A 22,370-nucleotide genomic window follows, 5' to 3' on the forward strand; every position below is an offset into this window, starting at 1 on the left:
GAATTCTCAGCTTGGATGCTGGTGACTCATGCCTTTCTGTAATCCTAGCTGCTAGGGGGCTGAGATCTGAGAATCAAGGCTGGAAGCCAGCCGAGGCAGGAAATTCCTCAGGACTCCATCTCCAATTAATTAGCAAAAACCAGGCTGGAAGCATAGCTCAAGTGATAAAGTGCTAGTTGTGAGCAAATAAGCCTCTCAAGTATGTAGTTCAAGTCCCAGTACTGCCTTCCCCCAATGAATTCTTTTCATATCTTCCACTAATTTCAAATTGTCCAGGTTTCTCAGTACAACAAAAATGTTTTTGGTAATAAATACACACACATTATGCAATTGCCTGTTTATTTAGTGGCACCAGTTTTGCAAACTAGAATTATTTCTACTTTTTATCTCATGTTACAATCTGCAGCCATTCACAGGCTGAATGCAACTTTCCAAAAGACTTGAAAACAAAAGTACATTCTTAAAATTAGAACTGAATTCACATATTTTCTTTGGACCAGGAAATGGTACATAATACAAAATATACATTTATGGGATTTTTAAAAAAGTTTGGATCACATAACTCCATAGTGGATGAGTTAACTGTGGAGGATTTTGTTACATGTCATTTAAGAAAAATATTTCTGCAGTTGTATTAGTCTTACATTTGTAGATCAAAAATGAATATATATATATACTGCAACTTGCTTTTTACATGTACATGTCTTCCCACTCTAAACCATTTATATAAATTAAGTGAAACAATTAAATTATGAAACCAATGAATATTGGGATATTATCATGGAAATAAGCTATTTTCCTGCAGATATGCTTTTGAATAATTTAAAGAAGAGACAGGTAAGACAATAGTTTCTATGTGTCAAGTTCCCAAAGTAGAAATTAAATAAATTCTAATTGAATGCCCAATTTGGGTAACAAATCTACCAAGTTCTTTCATTGCAATTATACTTCTGGAGATATACATTGGTGGCTGTCCATAAGATCCTATTTAACATTCTGTATTAAATACTCAAATCCATAATATCTGAAGTTAAACATTTAATGAACTCTAATATCATCAGGAAGCTCAAATCTTAAAAAACCTGAGTGAGATCTGACAGCTATTGGTTAACATATTGTATCTGAGGGTCTCAATTTCCACTTTACCACTTCTCTATTACATTCCAAGAGAGGTAAATCTTAGAAAAAGACATCATCTCACAAAACTGGGTCTAAATGCAATACTTTATCATCTGCACGAAACTCTTTCCCTCAGACTATCGCTTTTCCTTAAAAAAAAGAAAAAAAGTATTTTAATACCAGGTTCTGGCCAGGCCGCAATCAACCTTTCTCTTTTAAAAGGAATACCTTAAGGTAGATTCATTGTATGCTCTGGGCTTTGCAGGAGAAAAGGATGAAATCTTCCATTGAAATGGTAGGTCTTATCTAGAAGGCCAATAAGCCCTGCAATACTGTAAACTTTATGGCATTCTGTATATTATATGTATTTTCCCAGGAGTCTCTAGGATTCATCATTCTCCAAGGGCCCCTGACCCCCGGATGATTAAGAACCTCTGCTCAATTTGTGCCAGCCACTGTACCAAATTAGGAAATCACTAATTTTGTACTGTAGCTACCCAATCTCTCACACAAATCTAGCCTACTTCAGATAGTACTACACAAATATAAATACCACTAATCTTTCATTAGCTAAGGGCTAGGTAAAAGGAAAGGATAAAGCATCAAATACTTAAACCGTTTAATTAGAATGTCATTAGTAGGAAACGAGTTTTGGAGCAAAGGGAAGAACTGAAGAGCTATTCTCTGTGCTGAATGAACAGAGCTGTTTTTCTCAGTTGCTTCTATGTGGAAGCATCAGTAACTTTTCTCATATTCCTTGAAAAACTAGGTTTATTTGAGAGGCAAAGACTTATGAGCCACAACAGTTTTGTTTTGCTGTTTTTCAAAAGAACCCAGTAATCTTTTTGGCTCTTTTCACCACTCCATACCCAGTATTTTCTCTTTTTCAGCCCAGTTTAACAAAATATTAATTGGCCTTGATGAGGTAATAATACATTATTTTCTTGCTTAAGAGAATGAAACTGGCCCATTTCAATTTGAAAGGAGAGAGAACATCAAGAGGAAATACAGGAAACTGGGATATTGCATGCAGGAAAGAAAAGTGTATCTCTCTCTTATCAATTTAATCCCTACCCCCATGTCATGAAAGCCTAAGTCAACTGCAAGGTCAACACAATCTAATTTTCCTAATGGACACTCCTACCTGTGCAAATATAAATAGGAACAGTGAGAACAGAGGCCACTAGCTTAATCTATAAAACAGGTAAGAGGGAAACAATCTGTGCTAAGGTGAAATTAAGTGGGAAATGCTCATTTGACAATAAAGAGGAGCTAATGCCTCTATTTCTGCTGAGCATTCTGACCACCATTCATACACACACTTAATTCAGTATTTTGACCAATAAAACAATTCAGTATTATATATTTAGAAAATGTGTTCTTCAATATTTCAAGCATATCCTTAAGTATATATAATTTAAAACAAATAAAAACAAAACATGTGGCACATTACTGAAGGATAAAAAGTAAAATGAGGCTCCTAAAATTTTAAACTATAAACTATAAAGAAAAATTAATGGAGTCAATTGTCACTTGATTTAAAAATGGTTATCTCACTTGCAAAATCTGTAAGTAAAAGAATATGCAATTTTTGCAGGTCCCTTCAAAGAAAAACCTCAAATGAGAAACATTTACAAAATAAAATATTTACAAACATTTTCTAATACCAAAATCTAATATAATACTGTAAAAGCAGTAAAGTTTGAATAGAAAGTATACCATGTATTCCAAAATTAAGATCAAGAAAAGTAGTACCTGATTTCATCAGTTTTTAGAAATTACATGCTGAGTTTTCATGTGAATTTGTTCAGTAAAGATGGGCAGTGAAATTTTTTAAAATATTCAAACACATTTTCACATTTGGCAAAACTGTTATTAACACCAGCACTGTATTATAATGAAAAGTTATAAATAAGATTAATATATATACACATATGTGTATATGTATGTATAGATACATATGTGTGTATACATATACACACACATATGCATGCATGCATGTATAATATTCTAAACCTACCAGTATTACCAAAGGTAAGAGAATTATAAGAAATCCATCAGTTTTCTGATTTGCTGCTGTCAGCAGGAAAAATGAAGGCCATTTGTTAGACAATCAGGAATTCTGAACAGATGCCTCATCAGTCCAATTTTACTTTTAGACTAAGCAAAATTTTCTTTTGAATGAGATTTTGATCTCCGGGGAAGAAAAAAAAAAGAATTTTCAGATAAATAAGCAAAGTATCAATGTGCTCTTTAGGAAAGTCAGCTAGCTGATAGGCATGGATTCAGTTATAATACTAAGATAAACTAGACTTTAAGTTTGATTCAAATGTAAACTCCCTGAGGTAAGGACCTATTTCATTTCTGTATAGTCCCATGGTAGCTAACCTAGACAGTGTTTCATAGACAATACTCAACATACTTTTTGGAAAGCTAATTAGCCAGACTAATGTGTGATCAAACATTAAAAAGCAACACAATAATTCAGGTTATTTGAATTATGTAACTGATGTAATTTGATCTTCTTGAGACAGGGTCTCACTAGGTAGCTCAAGCCTGCCTCAGACTTGAGACACTCCTGCCTACATATCTCCAAAGTATGGGTCATGCATCTCCATGCCCAGCCTTTTCCCCATAAACTGTTCTAAAAATTAAGTAGCCGAGCAGCTTTATAATTCCCTAGAGGCCAATTAGTGTGTTGTAACTAAAAAGTTTGAGGCTAGGTCTAAAGATGAGTACCACTTTTTGATTTTTAAGGTTAATGCTAACAAGACTGCTTCTGTTAGCTGTAAAAGTATATTCCCCCCAAATTTAAAATTTGGAGACCATATCTTCTTAAAACAGAGATAAATATGAGATGTCTTGATGTTAAGGTAGTAAGAGCCTGCTATACAAAACTGAGCTTCCTATTAACACGAATCTATACTTTGAGTATCACCACACAGAACTTTTTCCCTCCAAAAAGATAAAAGAACACACACAAAAGATTTTGAGGCATTTGCCCTGAGATGTTAATAGCATTAAAAAAAAAAGAGTGAGAAGGTCAAGGATTTTGAACACACATACAAAATGAAGTGCACACAAAGGAGGTGCACAGGTGAAAGCGGCAGGTGACCACATGTGGCAGGTGACCACATGTGGCAGGTGACCACAGGGGGGCTGTCCACCCTGCCGACCTCCCCAGCTGGCACCGCCTGCACTCTGCTGGGCAGCACTATGCCTAGCGCGGCAGAGTGCTGGTTCATGTGAAAAGACTTCAGTCTTCTTGGCTCACACACCAGCAACTTTCTCTCACTTTCAGCTGAATTTTTCCAAAGGAACATTTAAATTTCTCCTTCATTGTTTAAAAACACTCAAAAAAGGTTCTAAATACGCTGTTATGGTTTGAAATACAACTTATCTCATGTTTTACTTATGATTTAACTTCTACATTTCAAAAACTAGAAATTCAAGGTTTTCAAACTAGAAACTAAAAACTTCAGGTTGTTGAAAAAAAACAAAAAAAGAACCAGCTTGTTCTAATAGGGATTTATCTTTCAGTACGAGTATGTCTAGTAATTAACCTTTACTGGCAGCACTGTTAGAAGTTAAATGCATCTTTAGATGTTTGCAAAGCCGTAACTTAGAACATTACCATACTTCGCACTCTACCACAGATTTAGACATTAAGCATTTATTATAAGTATGGAATTGGTTTTATAATTCCAACTGTTATAAATTTCTAAATATAAATAGTATTTCTGTTTTTATTCATGCTGGATTAAAATATAAATAAAATACAATTAAGTTACATTTAATCACCTCACAAATAAGAGGGATAATGAAAGAATTTGCTGGTATGTAACTACTTAAATCTGAGACATTTAACATTACTTTTCCTACTATTCCCCTAACTTTACATTAGTTTTAAGGCTATATATACAAATATGTGTATTTCCAAATTAGGAAAAAAACAAATATAACAAAATGAACTATACTAGCTTTATACACAAAGTTTTGATTTGTATTTAATATTGTATTTTAATCTTACATTTTAATAGTTTTCTCGTGGGGGAAATCTGCCTACTGATTCATTACATAGTGATAAATACAATAATCAACTAAAGAGACAAAAATACAGAAGGACACAGAACAGTAGTCTTTTCGATGTGACAGACTGTAAAACTTACTTTCACATGCTTAGAGGAATTTAAACCTAAATTAAATTAGGTATTTTTATATCTACAGTTTCTAAAACTTTGAAATTTATTTTAAAAGGCCAACAGCTAAATATTATCAACATGCTATATTTCAAATCACAAATACATCTTAACCACTTAAGAGTCTAAAGACATGGGCCAATTAAAAGTCACAGGCAAACACATACAAACACACACATACCTACCATAGAATGTTAGATTGTCAAACTTTGACAATTAGTTTAATTAAACAGTAGGTAAATTCAAGCTGATGCACGTCTTAATGAAAAGTAAGCAGTCTGAAATAAACCTACTTGAAAAAGATTGAAGAACAACAAAGACTTAAATCTTTCTAATGGAAAGGAACAGTTCCATCTTGGCCTAGAGTATCAGTATTGCCCAATTAAGAGACTAATACCTTTCCCTGTGAGAAGCATCTCCTTTACAATAGCATTGTGTGGTGAAAGGCCGGGGTGAGAGAGGAATTACACATACATGATTAAATTCCTTGTTTGTTAAATCAAGCTTTATTGATAAAATGAATTCAGAATATCTTACCAGGAACAGCAGCAGGCCCGGCCAATCATGATAGCAAAAAAGATTTAAAAAAAAGTGTGGCAGTCTCCTACTATACATAGGAAGCTGCTGCTCTTCAATTAGGAATTAAATGTAAGGACTTGTAAAAGAGGTCCAAAAAAAAAAAAAATCAAAGGCATTTTAGCCCCAAGATTGATATTCATATGAATATATTGTATTACCTGCAATACTCATGGCAACAAGGAGAGAATATCCTGAAAGACAGTTAAATGAAGGGAAGGGCTTCATCAACAATGCCAAGAACATTAAGACAGTTTCCATAACTCCTTGGATGTTCGGCTTTGTGAAATTTTGAAGTTATTCTCCATAATCATGTACACATTTGAGTGTCTAGTGATATGGTTGCTGCTCTCCCTGTTCCAATCCCAAGTCTGAACACAAGACTCAAAAGGGCTATATATCTGTTGCATCACATAACAAGCCAAACATTTCTTGTATCATTGATAGTGATTTTTTAAAAGCAGTTCATAATTAAATATGAGCATTTTGTACAAGGACAATTACACTTTACAAAACAATCATACAACAAAAATTGCTGGAGTCTGATTTACAACATGAATTATGGTTTGAAATCACGTTTCTGTAAGTTTCAAATTTACAAAAAAAAAACCAAAACGAAACAAAACAAATCAGTTCTGGGCTAGCTGTTGTACTGCTGAAGGTCTCTGGTGTAATCCCTCTCACCCAATGTCATGTCATATTTCCTTCCTTCATGTTGAGGATGGATGTTAAAAGGTTCAACCAAGTTGGGCTGTACTCTCCTTTGGAGGTGATGGTAAATTCCATGGCTAGATGAGCAGTTTTACCACATATCATCAGTTGATGTAGAGTCCTTTATAAAAGGAAAAAAACAAACAAACAAAGAACAAGAAACTAAAACTTAGAGGTGCTAAAATATACTATGGTTCAGATAAGGTTTTGTAAAAGGTGATTTTTTACAAACATTTTTTTAAAGTATGAAATTACATATGCTAGCATATGAAATATCAGTACTTTTTGTTTGTAATTTTTGTATATGTTGGAAAAACACAATCTTTTTAGAACATTTTTTATAAACTTTTAAGTGGATCATAAAAGATTAAGAGCTCAAACCATATGAGGTTTTAGCAAGTTTTATAATGCACTATGTAAGATGTTTCAGAGCTCTTCCTACATTATTTAAAATGATCACATTTCTATAAACATCATACTACAACAGAACTTAGGAGAAAAGTTAATATGATATTATAACATTTATAGAAGAAGAATTCTCTTTTTTGGGGGGTGGGGGTGTGGTCCTGGGACTGGAACTCAGGGCCTGGGCACTATCCCTAAGCTTCTTTTGCTCAAAGGCTGGCACTCTACCACTTCAGCCACAGATCCACTTCTGGTTTTTCCTGTGATAAACTGGAAATAAGAACCTCATAGACTTTCCTGCCTGGACTGGCTTCAAACCACAATCCTCAGATCTCAGCCTCCTGAGTAGCTACGGTTACAGGTGTGAGCCACCAATGCCCATCTTACTTCAGGATTCTTGACATAGATATTTCCAACCATAGAAACTATTTGTAGATTGTGAAGTTCTGTTGTAGCTCCCTACAAAATTCAGAATAATTCAAGATTCGGAGTAGAGATCTCCTCAACTAGAAGAAATATATTTGGTGGGCAGGCCCTCTGAAGCTGATCCTAGTTTAGAAGGCCCCCACAAAAACGTAATCACTCACCATGACTGTGTTCAGTCACTCGGACTGTGGTGTAGGCAGGGATCAGGGCAATCAGAGATGTGTGGAAGAGAATGGGAACACTGAGCAGCTCTGCGGTAACAGAGAAAGGATATGCATACGAAAATAGAGGGAAGAGGAAAGCAGAGGGAACTAAAATGCTACTCACAGTGTCATCATTTTTGTAAGGATTCAATCTATTGTAAACGGCTTCAATTACATTCCGCCTAAATTTTAAAAAATGCAGAAAATTAATTTCTCAGAAAGCACAGCATTGCTTAATAACTAAAAATTTCAAAAATGGTCTCATAATTAAGCATCATTTAGTTCCTCTATTTCTGGCTGGCAATACGTGACTTTCATTCATTCTAAAGATACATATGCACTAATGTTAACTATATGTAAATGTTACACTTCATCACAAATAAGTAAAACTGAAAGTCATGGTTAAAAATAAAGCAAAACAATAGCCTATATATACTTTTATTTGAATTAGCTTAAAAGACTGAGTCACCAATGGCCATAAAAATCGTAAGACATACTAGTTAAAAAAAAAAAGACATACTAGTTAAATGCTGTGTCACAGTTTTAAAATAGAAAGTTCACATTTGTTGTAGTAATTCATATTTTTATTATTGTTTTCTTCCCTACTTCTGTCCTTGCCTGCTGGTATAGATGATTGAAATCAATACCTAAGCAATATCTCATTTTAGCCATACCCAATCCTATCCCTACTTTTCTTTATAAATCTCTATTGAAAACTGAAAATTTAAGTATTCCCATGACAAGGCTAGGAGTTAACTTTTTACTGTTTTATTGTTGTTGTTGGTTTTGGGGCTTGGACTCGAGGTGTGGGTACTGTTTCTTAGCTTTTTCACTCAAAGTTCATAGTCTACTATTTAAGCCATAGTTCCGCTTTGGGAACTGTTCTGATCAGACTGGCTTTGAACCTCGATCCTCAGAACTCAGACTTGTAAGAAGTTAGGATTATAGGCATGAACCACTGGTGTCAGGTGGAATTAACTAAATCTAGTTGGGTGGCACACTCCTGTAATCCTAACATTGGGCAGGTTAGGGTGAGATTGAAGATCAAGTGTCTGGGGCCAGCTTGTGTTACATAGTCAAACTCTGACTCACAAAATAAAAGGTCAGTACTTTCATCCTCCATGGTAGAGCTTTTGTCAAGCAAAAGCAGTACCCCCTGGGTTCAATCCTCTCAATATGGCTAAATAAGTCTATAGAACTTTCCCTACTTTCAATGTAGATTTAAACAAAGTGTAGACAATCATAGCATAGATGGTCATGTAGAAGAAGTTACCAAAGAAGCTTCAAATGGAACTTTAAACAATGATTCTTATTGAAATGATTACAATCGAGAATAAGGGAAATGAGTAAGCGATGCAATTTTCGTTTTTTTGTGCAGGTGTTAGGATTTGAACTCATGACCTGAGTGCTGTTCCTGTTTTACTGGTGCTCTATCACTTAAGCCACGATTCCACTTCCAGTGTTTTGGTGGTTTTGGAGATAAGAGTCTCATGAGTCAAACTGGCTAGATGTTGAACCATGATCCTCAGATCTCAGTCTTTTGAGTGGCTAAGATTACAGGTGTGAGTCACCAGTGCCCAGCAGCAATGTATTTTGTAGGTCAATTATGTAGGTAGTTGGGGTAAGTATTGAATTAGAAAACTGCTCAAATACTCCAATTTATATTAAGTACAGATATAATATATGCCACAAATTGGTCCAGTTCTATGAACTTTAGTGAAAGGAAAAAAAGATAAGAATTGTATCTTCCTCCCTTTCCCTATACCCAAAGCCAACTAACCAGTAATCAACAATCAAAATCACTGGGAAGGTTGGACATGTAGAAACACAGCCCATAGAAGTTTTCAGGTATTAATTATTGAGAGATTATGCTACTATTATTAACATTTAGTGCAATACGGTTAAAAAATTACTGATATCACAGACTAAATATTTTGAAAGCCCAGATTAATGCACCCTTTTAGAAACTTTATCATTGGACACGTAACATTTTCATTTACTATCATCAAAACCAAGAGTACAGAATAGAACTTACTTGCTTGCCAATTCACCCCCTGGAGGGAGGCTGGGGATGTTCTCACTTGCTAATGTGCGCATCACGTGGACTAAGTCAGGAACGCCTTCCCCCTGCTTCTTTATGATTTCTGGGAATCAGAAGTACTTTTTTTGTAAGTGTTATCCAAATTTAATTAAAAAAATGAAACAAAGATAACTTAAGTTTTTAAAGATGGCATTTACTACTAAAATGTTCTAAATTGGTATCATAAAAAATCAGATCAACCTTTGAAAATTTAAGGCAAAAAGGATGTAGAAAAAGATACAAAAAGTTAACTTCAAGGAATTAAAACAATCTAGAAAAAAATGTGGAAAGGGAAGAAATTCATGCTAAATCTATAAGTTACATAATCAGGGATACACACACACACACACACACACACACACACACACACACACATACACACACACACAAAATGAATATAGCCTCTCTTAAGATGTCTACTAGTTACTTTTAGATCAACTCCTCTCTTTAGACTGGACACATTTCCTGAATTTTGTCCTGTAAAATACATTGCACAGATAAAAAAAATTCAGGACTTAAGCCAATCTTTTAATGTAGAGGAATTAATTGCATACTAACCCAAATCATTTTTACATATATGTAATTTATATTTGCAAAATGATACTTAAGTAGTATGTACAAATTAGGTTACATACTTGAAATCACTCTTATCTCAAATTCTCTATAATATCCTTAAGCAATATTTAGATACATAGTACCATTTCCTGAGCAAAGGCTTGAAGGGGAAAGGTGTAAATTTCAAGGCAAGAACTTTAAGCAAGATTTGATAAACCATACAAGTACATTTAAAATAGTTAATTTTAAAACATTCAGTTATTAAATATAGTGATATGATCTGCTTACTATTGTTACTCGTACCATAGAACTTGAAAACATAACAAGTCTATACTTGGAATTTTAGCACACATAGTCTACATACAAATTGAAGTCAAAGTACTTGCAAATTATATAATCAAGTTTTGTTCAGTTTTCGTTTTTCAAGGTTTATACTAAGAAATGGTACTTTCCTCCTTCATTGGGCAAGAAATTATCATTCTAACCCTCAATTTGTAAATACCTTTGAAAATAATAATGTGTATGAAGATCTTTCATTCTTTGGTCCAACCTTAACTATCAGTTCATCATTAAAGGCACAAATTAAAAGACAGACAATGCTTAACATAGAATTTCTTTAAATGGCTCTAGTTGTCCTTCCAGAATAAAGGCCAAATTTCACCTTTTTTATGTTTTGCCTTATTTATTTTTTAAAAAACAGTCTTAAATCTGAACAAAAAGCAAGGATCTCAGATTTGGTTTGCCAAGTTCCTTTATTGTGTAATCTTTAACATCTAGCATATTCTACATATGGTTCTAATGCTGGAAATCTGCTATACAAAAATAAAGGGATTTGATTTTTTACCTAAACTACACAATTTTACAATCTAAATCTGTAACACACTTAACATACAGTCTCTACTAAGCCAATACAATGATTTGATAAATAACTAGATACAATAGAAATGAACACTGATGAAAAATTCAACCAATGATGGTTTCAGGTCTAACATTATTTTGAATAATCTATATTTGATGTATATTACATCTTTGTTAAAATATAAGATATTTTAACTGTGAAGAAAGGTACAGGAACCCAAAAATCTTAAAAAAAAATAAAGACTTTAAAAGCGTTTACTATATCCTATTCCTTGTGGGACAATCCATTTAAACTACCTGAACATTCATACTATACTAGCCTTACTTCTGTTCTTAAAAAGGAAAAAAAAAAAAGAACCTTAAGAAATATTCCTTTAATTGCTCTTGCACATTTTAATTAGACCGTGAAAAGACTCAGTGGTTTTATAAAGAATATAATGTATAAAATCATCCACATTTCACATGCACATATACAAAAACACATTCTGCTTCTTCCCACTCTTGTCCATCATATTTGAAGGATTCTACCAATTTTCTCCAAATTAGCAACTCTAAAGCTCAGGCAGTCAGTAGCAAAGATTTTAAAAACATACACACATAAGAATAATCTTAAATTGGCTTAGAAGTCCCACAAGCTTAATAGCAATCTGGTTAAATAATGAGCTTCGTCTTTTCACTCTCCAGTCAAGTATATAGAAGGGCACAGGCAACATTAGAGAAGACAGCCTGAAAAGCTTTTTCCTTCTCTATGTGGTGAACAGAGAAGCCAAAAACGTTGGAAGCAACTAAAATGATGTTTAGTAGGTCACAGCTATTTAGTCAAGGCATGTGCTTAAAGAGAGAAAAGGTATTTGGTGCCTGTTTTGGAAGCTGCCGTATTTCCTCATTTAAGACATACAACATCTTTCACAATGCAAACAATTACATTCTTTTTGTGTCTTTAAATAGCAGCAGTTTTAATTAATGTATTCTTTATTCTCTAGCTGCAGTCTCATTAAATCTAAGAATACCATCTTTAATTTTGACACAATCTCCAATTGAATGGTACAAGTATAACATTTCAACATATCAAAAATAGACTATTATGTAAACTCTGCCCAGGTAGCAATTTTTGCTTGAAAGTAATATAAAAAAATAGTATAACAAAATTATATAAAGTGAATATTTTATAATTCCACCAAAAATGTAAGAGTACACATTGAAAAGAAATGTAGCAATTCATTTCTAAGACTGAATTCCATTTCATAATAAAAATACTAATGTGTTTATTTCTTTCTTTAAAGCAACAGGAAAATGTGTGCCCAAGTTAAAGTGCCAAAACAATATCAGCTTACTCCTATACATATTATTCTTACAGTTCCTCAGTTTTCTACTAATCAGCAGTTTAAGTCGGTGGCTTTGTAGCAAAGTATTTTTAATTTTATTGCATTATTTATAAATGATATTGGAATGATTATCTTAAAATGTGAAATTCACAAGCCCCATGATAATAGTGAGGTACACATGAATGAAATACTGAATAATACAAATACACACTAAATGTATCACTGTCAAGTAGGGGAAGGTAACAGAAACAAAACAGTAGTTGTAGACAGTACTCAAAAAAATGATTCTAGTATCAAACTCATTATGATTAATATCAAAAAGTAAAAAAGGAGGAAAGAGAATTAAGGTACATATTTTAATAATGCAGGCACAATGGGATGCAGTAAGGGTATAGGTCAATGCTTGCATGCTACTAGAAGTCTTTAATGCAAATTAATGACATTAGAAGTTCCAAATGCATTTTTTATATAACTAGTGTAAAGTTGGAACTGCATAATTTATATGCTACTGTATATATGGTAAACTGAAATTCTCTGGATAGACAATATTTAAAACAAATAGTAGGTATATCAAAGATCATTTATAGGAATGAATAGTAGAGTTCAGTGGTAGAGCACTAGAATGGTAGAGTGTGAGGGTTTGAGTTCAATTCTCAGCACAGAAAGAAAAAAAACACTACCACCAAAAAAATTTTTTTTTAAGTTTTTCAATTATTTGAAGGCATTACATTGGAGAGATACACTTTTCTGTTTGTTCCAAACTAATCTGTGTAAGTACAGAAAATACACTCTTGGAGTTTCTAACTTATTTCTTGATCTAATTTAGAAGTTACATATCTGTAATATAGAGAATTATTATGGTTTCTACTCAGGTAGAAAGCTGAGGAAGAGTTAAAAACAGGTTTGTCTGTTTGTTTTTGTTGGTCGTGGGGGCTTGAACTCTGGGTCTGGGCACTGTGCCTCGGCTCTTCAGCTCAAGACTAGCGCTCTACCACTTGAGCCACAACGCCACTTCCGGTTTTCTGGTGGTTAATTGGAGATAAGAGTCTCACAGACTTTCCTGCGGGGGCTGGCTCTGAACTATGATCCTCAGGTCTCAGCCTCCTGAGTAGCTAGGATTACAGATGTGAGCCACCAGCGCCCAGCTAAAACAAGTTTTAAAAGCCGTGGCACATCAATGTAAATAACTAAGTTGTGAACTTCAAGTTATCAAAAATGAATAAACAAAAAAACTCCAGAGACTTTAAGTTAATATATGCAGCTTTTCATAGAGATGATATAGTTAAACAAACCATAAATCAGATTTGCCTGGCAAAAAGTTACTCATGCCAGTGAGGTCATCATAATTACAGAGCCCACATTTTAGCCTGAATACAATGTAGTTATTTCTAATGAGACTGTGATAGGACGACTGCATATACACAGCTGAACAGCTACTTCATAATGCCTTTCCACTCCTCCATACTAAATACTAGAAGTGAAAGGCATGTAAAGAGCTAAAAAATAAAGCTAAAATGTTAACATTTGTGTTGAAGGTTTTTCTTTAATAAAAGCTACTTATTTTTTGTTAAATGATCCACCTTCTACTCTGCATTCCAGGTATTTGTCCAACTCTGCCTCCTTCTTCACAGCTTCTGGCGATACTTTGGGTGCATTTGGAAAACAGATCAAAATCACACTCATGTTGTCTCGACTTCCCTGGGGGAAAAATTGAGAAAACATTTTGGTTTTTTTTTTTTTAATGCTTCTGTAAGCTTTAAGCATCTTTGAAAGTTATGCCAATTATAGCTATATTTGTAGAAAAAAGTGTTACTTTTAATGATTAAAAAATGTATGTATGGGACAAAAACAGACATTACAGGTTATATCCACAATAATAATCATTAAAAATTCCAAAGATAAACTTCTAAATATTTAATGATAGCCTACTTAAGTTTAAGCAATACCTAATATAAATATACACACATTCACTCCATATAAAACAGCAAGTGCTACATAGTTGTATTCTTTACAATTAGGATCTGATATATAAAGCTTAAAACCACAATAAATGGTAGGATTAATCCATTCTCTTAATAAGTAGAAATATGTGTTGATGTTACAAAAGCCTGATTTATAAGGACAAGAGTTTATTAAGATTTTAAGTTGAGATGGCTGTGTGTAAATAGAACTACAAAAAATAGTGTTGACTTTTTTATTTCTGCTTCTTCAAAGAAAATCAATAATTGAGCATTACTGACAAAACAGGAGAGTATAGTAGAAAGTACAATGAATCTAATCAATGCTGCTGCTAAAGTTGTATAATCCCATAGACACCAATTGTAACTTCTCTAGGAAAAGCATATGTTGAGCATATTATAAACTAGCCCAGGTTTTTCCCCCCTCTCTCAATATATATGTATATATATATATATATATATACACATATATATATACACACACATATATATACATATCTGTACCTCTATATGTATATATCGTATACACCTATATATCTCTACATATGTATATATAGTATAAGATTAAGACATATATACATAACACATTATTGTAAATCCTCAAGTCCTATAAATCTCCATTAATAATTGAGAAAGATTAGACAATTTAAGACTGAAGAGTACAAAAGTAAGAGGTAAGCCTTGATCCCAGGTCTGTTTGACTCTTAAGTCCGCAGAACCTTCTCTGGCTTCAGCTTCCTCATCTGTAAAATAAAGGGGCTCAGCTAGCTTATCTATGTACATGATCCCTTTTCCTCCCAACAACCCAACAAGATAGGGCAAAAAAAAAATTAAACTAAATAAACGGATACTCCAGAGAGTTTAGGTAACTTACCTGAAAGTCTTACAAAGTTCTTCTGACTCCAAGTCTAAAGCTATTTCTATTACTTCTCACAAAATAATCGCTTTGCTGGTGCTACAATCAATGTGATAGGTACAAAATACTAAGACTTCAAAATGCTCTTCATCTATAAGTATTGAGCCAAATCTTCCCCACCCATTTTTCTAAAACATGCACTCAACTTCCTCTTTTTGCCTTTGATAATCTTCCATATTAACGAGCTTAAGTAGTCATGGTTAAAGACTTCTATAACTCTTGTATCTTGTAACTAGATATTTCTAAAACGTGTTCCTATATTTTCACCATTCTGTAATTGTGGAAAAATTTATTTTTAAGAACTATAGTCTTTAAGATGATTAAATTAGTAATTAACTTAGTAATTAACATGGCATAAGCATTATTTTTAAAGAAGTCTAGCTACCTTATACAAACAGGTGTCGACTACTTCATTGCAAACTTTCTCAAGATCATCAGTGACTTCAAGTCTGGATCTTACAAAATCACAGAGCTCTTCATTTCCCATAACATCCCAGATACCATCACATGCAAGAATAATGAACTGATCATCTTCTTCAGATCTTTCAATATCATGAACTTCAGGCTCTGGTGAGACAAGCTGCTCTGTAGGACCTTTTCCATGGACGCATTTGTAATCAAAATCCCCAAGGGCCCTTGATACAGCTAGAGAGCCATTCACACGTTGAATCATTACAGAGCCACCTGCATTCTGAATTCGTTCTTTTTCCAGCGGATTGCTTGGTTTGTGATCTTGTGTGAAGAAGTGAACTTTCCTGTTTCTACAAAGTAAACCTCTTGAGTCTCCACAGTTAATGAAATAAGTGTGTTGGGGAGAAATTAAGACACCCACAGCTGTTGACCCACTTCTATCTGCACCATGTTTCTTCTCTGACATAACTCTCATGTGTTCATCAATCTCCAGAAAACCTGTTCTGATTCCATTCTTTACATTTTCCACAGAAGGTGCTCCTGCAGACCCTTTAAAATCCTGGTTATTGGTGATGTGATCTAACAAATGCTCACAGCAGTATTTGGCAACCTGAGAACCAGCATGCCCATCATAAACAGCAAAGAATGACCATGTTTCAAGTCCACTTGGCAAACCGATTACAGCGGTATGTGCATCCTCCATTTCAACTCGCCAGCCTTGCATGCTGCTTAGCCCATATCGCAACCCATTACCCTGCCCCTGGGCATTATGCTTTTCCATCTTTGGCTTGTCTAAAAATGCTCCCATTATGTCTTGATCCTCTAGGTCTGTAAAGGAAGAGAAACAAGAAAGTCAACAGCTATCTTTGCATCAAAATACACTTCCAACTTTTATAAGAATCAAGGAGATACAAGAAAACCTTTAAATACAAACTTATTTGGAAATTAACAAGAACTGGTGGGAAAGTCTTTGATCAAGCACATCTCAGAATGAACATTAGGCAGAGAGAACCAGAGCATCAGGGCAAAGGAAAGCTGATCTGCCACTCAAGGCAGATCTAGCAGTGGTCATCGATCTGCATAAGCCAGATTTTATTGCTTCATTGAGATTTTTTAGGTTTTGAGTAACCCAGTGACTAAATTACTATAAATTGTCTAGCCCTAAAACTTAAGTTTGTAAGCAATTATATGTACAAATCTCATTATATAAAATATAACAAAATTAATTTACTGATATATTATGCTAATGACAATAACATATATCATTATTATTCTCTCTGACTACTAAGTACACATATAAAGACCAAGAGATATCACGGTGTCAACCCTGGAAAAAACTAATTTTACTCTTTTCCAATAGTTAACAGTTGAACCTTGGTTTAAAAGATACCTAACACAGGGCAGGCACAGAGTTGGTCAGTTTAGGCTGGCCTTTACTTCTCCAATAGCTTAGGAATGTAGACACTTAGGGTCCACTTAATCAGATGAATGACAAGCTAAAAGCAATCTAAGAGGATAGAATTTTTCCTTTTTTTTCTTTTTTCTTTTTTTTGGGGGGGTCCGGTCGTGGGGCTTGAACTCTGGGCCTGGGCGCTGTCCCTCAGCTCTTCAGATCAAGGCCAGCACTCTACCACTTGAGCCACAGTGCCACTTCCGGCTTTTTTCCCCCCTGCTTATGTGGTGCTGAGGAATCAAACCCAGGGCCTCAGGCATGCAAGGCAAGCGCTCTACCACTGAGTCACCTTCCCAGCCCCGAGGATAGAATTCTGAACAGAAAATGGAGGTAGAGAAGATGTAGGAAATGTACCTAGGTCCATTAGTATGTAGTTCTGAGACTACAGGATTCATGATGTTGCTAATCCTAAACTCAGAGAAAAAAGTGAAGAAAAGCCCTTAGGAAGAAAATAAAAACATTAGTTTTTCCAGCAACCCTTTCCCCTTTCCTTTTTCTCCTAACCAAATTGATACACATGAAGACTGTGACTGCTGGAATGGATAAGACAATTCTGCCTACTCTTCTGCCCCCTATTAACATTCCATTAATGGAAGGTAAATAACAAACAACGAGGAGCTATCACTCACCCTTTGATATTTATCAGATTACTTTCCTGACACCCAGTTTATAAATATTAGTGCAAAGGGGTAAGTTTTTGATTTGAGATAGAAACAATGTTAAGGATGACATCTTGTTAACAGAAAATGTTTTGTTCAGCAAGAATTTTAAATTACTTTGTTTTACATTCTTACCTCATTTAATTTAAACAACCCTCCGAGGTGAATGTTAATATTAACTACAATTCATAAAGAACTTTAATCTTCATAAAGAAGATTAAAGAAGCTAACTAAGGTCATTCAATTAGGAAATTTATAGAAATCAGAACTCTAATTTCTGACTCACTCTAAATCATTGTTTACATGGGAGGCCTAAGAATAGTGGTCCGGAGCCATCCAGAAAAAGGAGCCTGAGACCCTTGCTGAGAAATAAAGCAAAAGTTTGGGAGCATATCTCTGATAGTAGAGCAAGTATGAGGCACTGAGCTCAAACCTTCCAAAATTTTACCCTAGGTTATTAGGGCATTATTGTAGAGCAGAAATAAAGTTTAGAAAAAGAAAAAAACAAAGACTCCATTATTCAATGAAAAACAGTAACCATACCAAAATAAAATCAGGTAATACTCAAACATATTTACTAGACAAACTGACAAGACAGCACACTACTTACAGTAAGTATATGTTTTTAATTTCTCTCTCCACCTTACAAAGGTCTTATGAACATTAATACAATGTCTAACACATTACAAATATTCAATTTAATAGATATCATACACTATTTTGTTTTGGCCAGAGAGAGGAGCCAGTCATAGTGTCTTCCTGGACACTGACTTTGACTTTCCTTACATCAAAACCTTGTGCAGGATATGTTTTATTATGTTGTTGTTATTGTTATCATCAGGGCTGTGATGGAATCCAGGGCCTCATGTATGTTAGGCAAACCTTCTACTGCTGAGCTATACTCCTAGATGTTGCATGATACACTTGAAGATGCACATAAGCAACAGCTCAGCAATTCCACTTCTGGCAACGTGTTACACGTGATGGACACCAAGGTGATAAAATCTACTGAGTTGTGTATGATCTGGACAAATCTGATTATATCAACATATACTGAATAATACAGCAAAACAATTCTACCTACATATTTGGTTAAAAAACAAAAATATGCACTAACTTCAGAATATTGGTTACGAACTCTATGAGAGTAGAGAATTTTGTTATTTTGTGTGTCCCTAACTCCTTCAATTGAGTCTAACACCGCAACAGTAGTTGTTAGCTTTCTGAAGATCAAAAGAAGAACATGGCTTCAGAAAAAGGTCCAAAAAAAGGACTTAGTTGTACCTGTAAATGGTTTCCTGGACCTGGAGGCAGTACAAGAGACTTTAGGACATAATCTCTGTGTTGCCTGTCTAAGGTTAACTGAGCTTCAAAAATTACTTCTACTAATCACTAGGTAACTTAAGGAACAAAAGGAAAAGAAACTGCTAGGTGGTGGCAGCTCAGTGCTTGTTATCCTAGCTACTCAGGAGGCTAGATCTAAAGATCAAGATTTGAAGCCAATCCAGGCAGACAAATTCAAGAGACTTATCTCCAATCAGCAAACAGCCAAGCAAAATAATGAGGCTCTCAGTACAAGTCCCAGTTTTGGCAGGGGAAAAAAAGGAAACTAAGAAAAATTTAAAATATACATAGGACTCTCTTAAAATTCACCTTATAGCCCACAATTGTACATCTAAACCAGAGATAGTCAAGGGTGCTTATTGGCTCGGTATTAGCAACTAACATTTATGGAGGAATCTCTACCAGTCAAACACTGTTCTTCTCTAATCCACACCAATCCTAAAAGATACTATTATTATCCTTATTTTACCAATGAACAACTGGGACACAGTGAGGTCAAGTCATGTATTGAAGGGCAAGTACGTGTTGCTTCATGTTTTTCTTTTTGTGTGTGTGGGTCCAGGACTTGGCACAGAGAGCCTGGCCTTTGAGCATTTTTGCTCAAGGCTAGTGCGTTACCATTTGAGCTATAGCTCCACTTTCGGCTTTCTGTGGTTAATTTGAGATAAGAGACTCATGGACTTACTTGCCTTGGCTGGCTTCAAATCATGAGTCTCAGATCTCAGCCTCCTGAATAGCTAGGATGTGTGCATGGCATCACATACTTTACAATTCCCTTAGATAAGGTGCATATGGGAGAGATGTTAAGCTTAAGACACTTGGTATTTACTAACCTAGAATCCCTCAATTTCTTCACAATGGACATATTAATAATACTTAGCACTGAATGCTGCTACAAAGTTTAAGAGAAGGCTACAAAATAGCTAAAACACAGCCTGGCAATGAGGTACTCCACAAATGAACATTATTACTATATTTCTATATAGACAGCCTTATCTAGATTGTGACCTCACCTTAATAAGGGACCGTAAGCTAAGCAGTGGTGGCTTACACCGGCAATCCTACTCAGCTGAGATAGGAGGAATGTGGTTGGAAGCCAGCCTGAGCAGGAAAGTCTGTGAGACTCTTATCTTCAATTAACTACCAGGAAACTGAAAGTGGTGCTGTGGCTTAAGTGGTAGAGTGCTAGCCTTGAGCTGAAGAGCTCAGGGACAGTGCCCAGGCCCTGAGTTCAAACCCCACAACCAACCAAAAGAAAAAAAAGGGGGGCAAGGGGAGACCTTACTCTTCTAAAAAAATACATTTTTTGCTAGCGATGTATATAAACTAACAAGTAATTATTTGAGGATAAAATAGGTGATGTATACATCTTAACTCCTTCAGTTCTAAATAATATTAAGACTACTAGTGAAGTAGCAAACCAAAATACAGTAGCTTGTTATGTACATATAGATACGGAAAGACCTTATTAGAAAAATATATTTACATAGTCCTCTTGAATAAGTGAATTAGTAAGGATTAGATTATCAAATTATTAAATTGAAAAAATTATTAAATTGACATATAGTTTTTCTTTTTTCTTTTTTGGTCAGTCATGGGGCTTGAACTCAGGGACTGCGTGCTGTCCCTGGGCTTTACCGTGTGAGGCTATTGCTCTATTTCTTTGAGCCACAGCTCCACTCATATAGCTCTTAATAGTAAGCCTCAAAAGGACTTAATTTGCCCATGAAAAGTTTAAGTTAGTTTCAGAGAGAAATTTTAGCTTTCCCCTAGTCTTCAATTTACTTGAATACATGCTAGGTCTTATCACAGTATTATGAGTTAACCTGAAATTTCCAAAACCAAGGACTCATAAGACTGAATCAATACTAAGAAAATTAGATGAATATTTTGTATCTGCCCTCAAAGGGTCAGCTGACTTCTGGAATATACATCTATTAAATGACAGAGTATTAGGCAATAGACAGCACAGCTTAGGGTCAGTGAAGAAACACATATTGTTTACAGTCCATCTGTAAAGGGTAACAGGCCCATACAAAGTACTTTCAACTCCAAAGCATATGACAAAGAAATTGGTAAGTTTACATTCTGAGGCAGCTATCACAAGGCTATTGATGGTAATCAGAAACCAATAAAATTAAAGCAAATTTGCAAGAATACACAGGGCTACTATTGGGATGTTTCTGTCATTTGGAATCTACAATTACTTATTGATCTTTGCACTAACTATGCACAGACAGATGTGGTGGTTCATAACATCCTGAACGCAGAGGATGGAGGACAGAGAGTTCAGGCTAGTCTGGGGTACACAGTAAGACCTTGTCTCAAAAAAAAATTACACATATTTATATTTTCAAATTTGACTTTCAAATTTTGTATAATTAGAGTCCAAATACAGAAACAATCTGTCCAAACCTATTTCATTAAATGACAAAGTACAGAAAAACAGAATCATGGTTCCAAACCAGTTAACCAGTCTCAAAAAGGACCTAGGTTTCTGGATGTGCACTCAATTCTCTATATTCACTATATGTGCAAATGATAGAGTTCTTAAAATGAGCTTTTAAGCCAGGAGCTGGTGGCTCACGTCTGTAATCCTAGCTACTCAGGAGGCTGAGATCTGAAGATCGTGGTTCAAAGCGAGCCTAGACAAGGAAGTCTGTGAGATTCTTATCTTCAATAAACCACCAGAAAACTGGAAGTGGCACTGTGGCTCAAGTGGTAGAGCGCTTGCCTTGAGCTCAAGAGCTGAGGGACAGCGCCCAGGCCCAGAGATCAAGTCCCACCACTGAAAAATAAATAAATAAATAAATAAATAATGAGCTTTTAATTTCTTCTCTAGCCTCTACAGTTCTTCAGATGGGTTGTTGGTGGTGATGGTGGTGGGTTTCCAAACATAAATGGCCTAAAAAAAAAGAGGGCAGGGACCAAAAACAATAGTGAATACTTATAATCTCTGGCAAAGCTGAAATGCAAATGAAACTAAATGAAAAATTACAATGACCGGAGAAAAATAAAAGGATATTCACTATAATTCAAAAGTGAAAAAATGGACTGTAGAAACTACCCATCAATGTGAGATGACACTGAATAATCTGGATGTGCATTTCTAGAAATGAAAAACAGTTGGTGAACTCAAGCAATAAAAACAATGAATAACAGATTAGAAACT

At 34.8% G+C, this 22,370-nt stretch overlaps 1 protein-coding gene across 3 annotated transcripts in view; it reads right to left on the minus strand.

The window, feature by feature from the left end:
• Nucleotides 1-322: 322 nt before the first annotated feature.
• Ppm1a (protein phosphatase, Mg2+/Mn2+ dependent 1A) overlaps nucleotides 323-22,370 on the minus strand; it is a 47,095-nt gene continuing 25,047 nt past the window's right edge. For 2 of the 3 annotated variants that reach the window (XM_070032358.1, XM_070032378.1), the window contains exons 2-7: nucleotides 15,717-16,570; nucleotides 14,038-14,155; nucleotides 9,675-9,783; nucleotides 7,764-7,821; nucleotides 7,598-7,677; nucleotides 323-6,726 (exon numbers count right to left, since the gene is read on the minus strand). In XM_070032358.1, coding sequence (XP_069888459.1) covers nucleotides 7,609-7,677; nucleotides 7,764-7,821; nucleotides 9,675-9,783; nucleotides 14,038-14,155; nucleotides 15,717-16,570 — 1,208 coding nt within the window. In that variant the 3' untranslated portion in view covers nucleotides 323-6,726; nucleotides 7,598-7,608. The remainder of the gene's footprint in view (nucleotides 6,727-7,597; nucleotides 7,678-7,763; nucleotides 7,822-9,674; nucleotides 9,784-14,037; nucleotides 14,156-15,716; nucleotides 16,571-22,370) is intronic. The other variant, XM_070032368.1, reaches the window with a different exon arrangement.

This window comes from Dipodomys merriami, unplaced genomic scaffold, assembly GCF_024711535.1.
Source record: "Dipodomys merriami isolate MVZ:Mamm:240054 unplaced genomic scaffold, mDipMer1.0.p SCAF_1, whole genome shotgun sequence".
In the NCBI taxonomy this organism is placed as follows: domain Eukaryota; kingdom Metazoa; phylum Chordata; class Mammalia; order Rodentia; family Heteromyidae; genus Dipodomys; species Dipodomys merriami.